At 45.2% G+C, this 9,040-nt stretch overlaps 1 protein-coding gene across 1 annotated transcript in view; it reads right to left on the reverse strand.

Moving 5' to 3' along the window:
• The window catches only part of LOC111536409 (amine oxidase [flavin-containing] A), an 88,426-nt gene extending 80,911 nt beyond the window's left edge, over window positions 1–7,515 (reverse strand). The window contains exon 1 of the mRNA XM_023202808.1: window positions 5,961–7,515. Within this exon, the coding sequence (XP_023058576.1) occupies window positions 5,961–7,323 (1,363 nt within the window). The 5' untranslated portion in view covers window positions 7,324–7,515. The remainder of the gene's footprint in view (window positions 1–5,960) is intronic.
• Window positions 7,516–9,040: the final 1,525 nt, after the last annotated feature.

The following is a 9,040-nucleotide window of genomic DNA, read 5'->3' on the forward strand; positions in this document are numbered from 1 at the left end:
TCACTTGGACTCAGGAAGGGGAACATCACACAATGGGGCCTGTCATGGGGAGGGGGGAGGGGGGAGGGATTGCATTGGGGAGTTATACCTGATATAAATGATGAATTGATGGGTGCTGACGAGTTGATGGGTGCAGCACACCAACATGGCACATGTATACATATGTAACAAACCTGCACGTTATGCACATGTACCCTAGAACTTAAAGTCTAATAAAAAAAAAAAAGATTAACAGGAAAAAAATATATATACATATAAAATAGGGGCAGAGAAGTGTCCTAAACAGCACAAAATTAATGCTCAGCCCACATTGAACCTCAGAGTATTCAAATAACTAAGGCACCCAAAATAAGTGGCATTTCTTAAATGGAAGCTTTTCTTAATCACTGCAAAACCACACAGTACATGCTGCCAAATTCTGGGTTAAAATGCCTAAAATGGTCCTAGCAGAATAATTTTTACGGGTGATATATTTCAGCAAAAAGGGAAATTGTGGTATGTTGTGGACTCAGTCATCGGAACGCTGAACATTAGTCATTTTTCTTGCGAAATGGCTTTTCTGTCTCTCAGATGATAAGAAAAATTCATTCCTGCTGATTTTATACAGCACTGAATTCTGGGCAGCCAGTGTTCTCAATTCTTTTAGCAGAGCTCAGCTGATGGACAAAAATAGAGAGGAGTTCTATTGCTTAAACACTATTTGGACACGAAGAGGTCTTTCTACATGACACTTGGAATTTAATTGCAAAAAAAAAAATGAAGAAACACTGTATTCACCCAGGACAATCCAGCGTTATGACTAAGGCATTTTCACTGTGCACTCGCTAACCATTCGCAGCTCACACAGGAACAAAAATCATGGGTAGACGTGGCACACTGGGGTCATCTCAGTAGCTACCAGGATCACATCCCTAGAGGCATAGGAAACAACTACTGTCATTCCCTGGAACTCTCGCCATTGGGAAATTAAGCACTGCTCATGTCTGGCTTACCCTCATGACTGTATCTGTATTCCTCTAGTATCTCCTGTATGGTATGTCTTTTTTCCATCCTCTTATTTCTACCTGTTAAAATTCTACTTATCTCTCAAGATTCCTGCACTTTGTTCATATTCATAACATTAATATTTATCTCACTGCATTGATATTTATCTCGCTATATTCCTATCAATTATTATCTCACTGTATTCATGTCAATTATTCACCCACTTGACTACTTCTTCCAGAAGATAGAAGTACCTTATATACAGGGATGCTACTTACTCATCTTTATATACCTCTTTCTTTCCCCATGATCTGGTCCCTGCTTAGTATATGGGTAGAGGCTCCTGAAATGCTTAAACAAGACCAGGAGCCAGAGCTACCGCTACCTGTAATGAGTTGCTTTGAGAGATCGAGCATTTCCTGTCCTTAAATGCGTTCAAAGCTACAGCCATCTGGCCCTAATCACCAGAAAGGTGCTGTCAAGAAGATTAAAATCTTAGGTGATTAGACTAGATTGCCTTTTAAAACCCCTTTGACCCAAAGACTCAAATTCCAAACAGACTCATGAAGGAAGTATACATTGTCCCCTGGAGGTGGGCTTTTTTCTTGTTTCCTTTTTTTCTCTACTAAAGAGAGCCATTTCAGAAATTCTCAGTTGAGGGCACATTTTAAAATCTTCCACCGCTAGTTTTCTGTCATTTATTGTATCTGTGGCAGCTCATGAGTAAGAACTAGCACCTGAATTCAGTGACTGAGCAATTATCCTTAAAATCAAATCATGAAATAAGAGATAGAAAACAAGTGTAAATTGTTAAGTACAGATTACAAGCTCTGCAAGAGGAGAGAAAAATCAATGGGAGCCAGAGTGATCAAGGAAAGGATCTTCAGCCAAGTGTTGAAGGATAGATAGAATATAAATGTAAGAGAAAAGCACTTCCATGTTAAGATCAAAACAGAAGAGGCATGAAGGGACAAAATAAAGGTAGTGTAGCCTGAGGACACGAGGCAGTGAGACTAAAGCTCAAACCCATGTTGGAAAAGAGTAGGAAATGCTACTTGTCACGATGCGAGGCGGGGTAGGGAGGTATTTGAGAGACTGCTGATAGGGGAGCACTGAAGGCCCTGAGCAGAGGGGCAAGGTGATGAAAGAAGTGTTTAAGAAAAATCAAGTCTGGGAGAACACTGCATGCAGGATGGACATAAAGGGAGAGACATTATAGTAAAGGGTGGCCACTGGGAAGGGGGTCATAACCAGGTAGCTTCAGGGGTCAAGAGCTTTTGCAATAACATTGATGGAACCTGGAGGCCATTATCTTAAGCGAAACAACTCAGAAAAAGAAAGTCAAATACCATATGTTCTCACTTAGAAGTGGGAGCTATATAATGTGCACACACAGACATAGAGGTATGGAATAACAGACATTGGTGACTGGAAGGGTGTGGGGGCAGGAGGAAGGTGGATGATGAGAAATTACCTAATGGGTACAATGTACATTATTCACATTATGAATATACTAAAAGCCCAGACTTCGCCACTACGCAATCTATCCATGTAACAAAATTGCAGGTGTATGCCTTACATTTATACAAAAATTTTTTTTCAAAAAGAGTCTGTCCTGGTGATGGGGGGAGGGAGGTCATCATAGAGAAAGGAGAAGAGAGATAGCCCCAAAGAAGAGTGAGAAGGATCTGCTAAAAGGGTGCAGAAGATAAAAGAAAAGATTATGTCAAAAATTATAGAAGGGATGGTAGTGCGAAGAACAGAGCCAAGGAACTGAGGAAAAGAAGCTGGACTGGCTAGCACAGTAGCTATGGTACATGTTGAACCTGAAGTGTTCAATCGTGAAATACCCAGGAGCAGATAAACTATGGGACAGTTCAGGGAAAGAAGAGGATTCAAATGAGAGACTTGAGAGTTTTCTACAGATAAGGGACAGCTGAAGTCCTAGGATGAGAAAGAGAGGGAGACAGTACCTAAGAACCCCAAAGTGATGAACAGTGGAACCTTTCAAAACCAGATGCTTGCAAGAATATGAGCACAATGAAAGGGATGGAAAAGCAGCAGTCGGTATGGGATAAAAATTCAGGATCCAATAGCATCGCAGAAAACACGAAAGGAGTTTCAAAAAGGAAATGGTGATAGATGATGAATGGTTAAGGACCAGGGCATTTTAAAGATATCACTAGACCAACAAATCAGCAGGGTTATTTCCCCTCTCAACTATTAACATACTATATATAATTAATTAATTGGTGGTTAGGCAGATAAAAAGAGTTTGTGGTTGTAAGACATAGTCTATTTTATGTTTTATAATGACAAAAAAAGGAGATACATCAAGATGCTGTTATTCTCTGTGTAGAGAGATTAAAAAATAATGTTGCTAATATGGATCAATTCTGAGTAATGTCACTTAGAATATGTACTCTTCTAGGAGCTATATAATAGAAATAACACTGCTGATGCTATGGATTGGTAATGTATTATGAACGTGTGGGTAACTTATCAAAGCATGCAAGTCCTAACGAAAGTTATAAAGAACATCCAAAAGCATATAAAACTGCCACAGGGACTATTAAGTAATTCATGGGATACTGCCAAGCACACACAAAAAATGGTATGTTTCTGAATTCACAAGAATGCTTGGGAAGTGATGCTTCTCACCCGCTCATGAAACACTCAGTTGATGTCCAGGATCTAACATGAGCCACACTTGCAACTACTTTTATTTCAGTTGTGAACCATCTGGGAAGGTACCACAGATAGAAAGCAATGTTTCTGGTCAGTCTGAGTATTAAAATCACTCAGATCTGACTGATGGAGATGACATTAGAGGAAGCCAAGTGCTTTTTCCAGTGTCACTGAAGCTGGCCTCTGGAATAGGGGTGTGAACTACTGTGTAAGAAACGCCCCAAATGGAAATAAATTAATAATTAAGAGTGACCATGGACAGATTCAGGTTTTGTGGGACCTACAACTTATATAAGTTGGGTAACCTCTCTAAGAAATAAGAAAGCAAAATTGCAAATACAGGACTGAGTATGAAACTGGTTATTTATTTAGAATGAGAACCGAAGAGACCTACAGTTATAAGGCCATAAAGCATAAAGTTTATCAGCTACGTGGTGATTTCACCTCTGCTAATGACCAAGTATTGAGCATAAAGTATAGAAAGGGAGGAAGAGCAGGTAATCAGGCAGAGGAAAAATACAAAAACAATGCTCCTTAAGGAATTCTGGAAACCGAATAAGAAAAAGACTAAGAATAAAATCCCAGAAAGAACTCTGAATTGCAGAATACAGATGGTATGGAGATGGGAGAGGACCCAGAACCCCTCCTCAATGTATATAACACATTGCCATCACATTTATTTTCCAGTGATCTACAACCATATTGCTTTTAGGAGGCTTGCCTAATGGGACCAGATTTTGGGAAACAGCAGCGCACTTCATTGCAGGTACTCAACAAGTGCTTTTTGAATGAATAAACAAATACATAAATACATAAAGAGAAACAAGGTGAAATACTCCTTTTTCTTACTCTCCACCAGGAGCTGCTTTCCTCTGATGCTCCAACATACATGTATGTTTTTGCTGGTACTGGCTGGAACTGTCAAAGCAACAGTTCATGCCAATCTCTTCTCTTGGCCTGTTCAGGATAAAGAGGTGACTGTTTATCCTGAACAGGCCAAGTCAAAAGCTATCTCTACCCAACATTAATTTGTAAGCATGTTCAGCGTCTCCTCGAAAGATTTATATATAAAAATGGCTACTGTGGGACCACTCTACTTACTCCCTCCCATCATCTTTCTCTTTCTGAATCAGACCCTGCAGGGATAACTCAGAAATTATTAACACCTAGTGGGGGCAGGATAGGTCAGTGTGGTATTCTAGCCAGGGCTGAAAGGTAACAAAATTCCTAAATTTCTGACATTTTACCAATGATGGCAACATAGGTGACAATTAATATACCAATCATGATGAGGCTTCCAGGAAGATATTGAAAAGCCTCATGCACCACTCACTTGGTTAGCCACAAATCCAAGCCTGGACCAGGGGAACCCTGGCCCACCAACTGGGTCATGAAGACAAGATTCAGATGGTGGTACCTCTTAGTGAAAGAAGGAAGGAGGATACAACATGGCCCTCAGCCCCTGCTTCATAAAAGGATTCTCTTTGGATAATAAATGCCCTACACCTTCCTGCAAGTTCATATATATATATATCTATATATATATACACACACACACAAAGTTCATATATATACACACACAAACACACATACACCACACACACACACAGGAATAGTTTAAGAGCTCACTCCCTCTTCCCCTCTTTTTTTTTTTTTTTTTTTTTCTACCTTTTCTTAAAGGAGTCTACCTCCTTCCTCTTCACCCACTAAATTTTCCAGGGAAAATAGAGAAGAGCAGGGCTGGAATAACACTACTGCTCCCTCAATACTACAGAAATCTGTATCCTGATGTTCTGTTTAGGGCAAAGGATATGAAATCAGTGAGGCAAAGCAGCCACCTCAGGAATTAGTACTGCAGGTCTTAAATGGGAGAAAATCGTTCAGCCACTTCCAAGCTAGGTGATTCGACCTCAAGAGAGTTATTGAAACTCCCCAGACCTCAGTTTCTTGGTTTTGCAAAACGGGGATGAATTTAGTTCCCACCTCACAGGACTGTTGAGGACTGAGAAAATCCACGTAAAGCGCTAAATATAACTGCACAGCAAGAGCTAATTAAATATTAGTATTTAATAGTAGTAGTAGTAAAATTATTGTGTCTGACTCCCCCAATCACACCACCAGCAAAACTGGCACAACCCCCACTCCCACCTCGCAGGATATGGGGCCGAGCCATGGCTACACTACACTCTCGAATGCATGAGAGACCCCCAAACGCCACAAGCGCTACTGCAGTTTCCCTACCCCTGACTGGCCATGACCCCCAGGCCACCGCTACGGTCCACACTGACCTGAAATGCCACCTCCGATCACGACCACGTCGAACATGTGGCCCGCGATACTCGCCTTCTCTTGATTCTCCATGCTTTGGCTGACACTCTCCTGGGTCGGAGGCACAGGAGTGCGGACGGCAAAGGGTGGGAAGGACCCTTCTACCAACTCCCCCGGGGAGCCCGGGGGCGGAGCCGATCCTTCTTTTGATACCCGGGGGGAGCCGGGCACTGTGGGCGGGGCGAACCCTTTTGCTGATACTCCGCGAGCGCCCAGGGGCGGAGCTGATCTTTCAGCTGATACCCGGGGGGAGCTGGGCACTGAGAGCGGGGCGGACTCTTGTACAGACACTCTGCGAGAGTTATTAGGTTTAGAATGTCCTTGTGTCGGCAGTTGGAAAGGATTACTGGGTGCAGGAGGTTCTTGTATTGAACCCCGCGGAGTGTGAGGCGCTGAGTTGAGGGTAGACGCCTGCCTTGACACTTGGGGGGTATTATGGGGTGCAGGAGGTGTTTGTGGCGACACTGGGGAGATGTTATCCGGTAGAGGTGGTCCTGGTACCAAACCCCAGGGGAAGTTGGGCACTGAGGATGTGGCAGACCCTTGTACTGACACTCGGGGGGTGTTACTGGGTGTAGGAGGTGCTTGTATTGACACTTGCGAAAGGTCATTGGGTATAGGAGGTCCCCGTACAAATATCCAAGTGTAGCCGGGCACTGAGGTCAGGATGGAATCAGGGGGCAGGTTGGGTACTTTTAACGAACCCCGTGGGGGGCTGAACCCTGAGGAGAAGAGAGACCCTTGCAATGACTCGTGGGGGGAGTTTACGGGCGGGGTAGGCCCTGTTACTAATACCCGGGGAATGCCGGTGTCCTGGCTGGAGGCTGTGGAGGCCACATCTGAGGAGTTCGAGCGGGTGGTAGACTCGGGGATCCGACTGCTCGGGTTGTAAGCGCTGAAACCCCGGAGGCCACTCTTGGAGTCGGAGTCCATACTTTCGCTAAGACCGGGGGTGCTGATTCGGGAGGGTATGCTGGAGGTCCAGGAGGCGGCCTCGGCCGTTGAGGACGTGCTCCACTGGGAAATGGCTAGCGGATCCGAGACGGACCGCCACTCACAAAGGACGCTCCATTCGGACGAGTTGTACGAGGTGTCGTCCAAGTTGGAGGCCGGGTTCGGGACCTGGGAAGTTGTGCCCCCGGCTTCGGGCGGGCCCTCCGCCTCGCGCCTGGTGCCGGTGCCAGTGCCGGTAGTGGTGCCAGTGCCGGTAGTTGTGCCAGTGCCGGCAGTGGTGCCAGTGCCGGTAGTTGTGCCAGTGCTGGTAGTGGTGCCAGTGCCGGTGCCGGTGCCGCCAGGGGAGGAGGCTGAGGCGTTTGTGCTCATGTTTCTGGAGCGCGCTGGGCGCTGGGGGCGGTGTTCTGCTTCCCGCAGCTCTTCTCCAGTCGGGCTCTTCCCGGTACCCACTCTTGGAGGCCAGCCCCGGGCGCCGGGCCCACTCAGGGGCGGGGAGATGTCGCTGTACGCCGGCCTGGCCCCGCCTTCCCGTCCTGCCTGCCTGCTCGCGCTGGAAGCCCGGCCACTAGGCGTGGCCGGGCGATGCCACTACAGGCGGGGGGCGCGGTTGCCTGGCGAAAGTGGAGGAGTGGATGTGGGTGTAGCCGCTTAGTGTCTCAACCTAGTGCTTTCATTCTTTGCTTTTAACTGAAAGCTATCTGGGCAAGAGTGAACTTAAGGAAGCAGATATGTGAAGGAGGCTGAGCCGGGCAGGATCGCAGGATCGCAGGGTGCTGCTCCACTTGGTCTGGCCCCTTTGTGACGTCATGTAGTGCCCGTCGAGGTCTGCGCAGCCTCCAGCCCGCACTAGGTTGAGGGCGGGGCGGGGAGGAGCGGGGAGGGGAGAGGTGCGGAGGAGCGGGGAGGGGAGGGGCGGGTAGGAGCGGGGAGGGGCAGGGTGGGACGGGGAGGGGCAGGGTGGGACGGGGCGGGGAGAGGCGGGGCGGGGCGAGAACCGTCACTTGTGGGAGACCAGGCAATTATTGGTTCTCTATGGGGTTTTTCAAGCTGAGGCGCTTAACCCAAATCGAAACAAGTAGGCAAGAAAAATAACTCACCTATCATGTATTAAGTGGGACTGCATTTTAAAAGCGAAGGTCAAAGGGATGGCTAAGGTGCAGAAACAAATGAAATAAAAAACATGTATTTCCCCATCCTACAGAAAAGAGTGCTATTTAGTGCATATATTTTACTGTTCAGCCAGCCTTCTGTTTGCTAGTTTTATCCCTTTCTTAATTTTCCACTTTTTCTTATCCTGAATTTGTCATCCAAAGCTGAATTTGTCATTACTGGAACCCTCACAAATAGGTGAAATCGTGACATAAATTTAGAGAAAGTGATGAGAACTTGAGGAAGCTAACAATGTCTGCTCCCACCTATAAACATTTCTCCTGTTGCCCCTCACTCCATTCTGTATCAAACATCTTGTTGAATAAACTGTAAAGAAATATGGATGTAGTCTTTTCTTCATCCTGTTTAATAACTTTTACTTCCTAGAAAAGGACTTGAGACTTATAACTAAATTGAAATCATTTTTATCTTGGTAGACTTTGAGCATAGAGAGAAGAAAAACTAGATATAAAGAAATCAGCTCTTTCTAATGTGATTCTGTCCACCTTTCTCCTTATTCTCATTGTTTTCATTTATTTTCATTCAAATACTTGATTTCACACTATGTGCTAGGCACAGGGCACAGTACTGGGATACACAGGCAACACAAGACAGAGACCATCATCATTGAACACACAGTCTAGTGGATGAGCCAATAGAGGACATAGACAACTGTCTATCTGATGTGTAAATACAGACTCTGACAAACGTTATATTAGAAAGATCCACAGGGATAATAAGAAAGTGTTAGGGTGTCCTGAGTCCTGACCCCTCAGGACATTAACTTTGGGAGAGGGAGTGTAAAAATGTTTTAGAAAGAAGAAACAATGTGTGCAAAGGCCCTGTGGTAGAAAAAAAAGCATAGTTCATTAAGGCAACTAAAAGTTACTCTGTGGAGCTGTGGGCAAGGGGAGAAGTATAGGAGACAAGGCTGCTG

This window comes from Piliocolobus tephrosceles, chromosome 12 (genome assembly GCF_002776525.5).
Source record: "Piliocolobus tephrosceles isolate RC106 chromosome 12, ASM277652v3, whole genome shotgun sequence".
In the NCBI taxonomy this organism is placed as follows: domain Eukaryota; kingdom Metazoa; phylum Chordata; class Mammalia; order Primates; family Cercopithecidae; genus Piliocolobus; species Piliocolobus tephrosceles.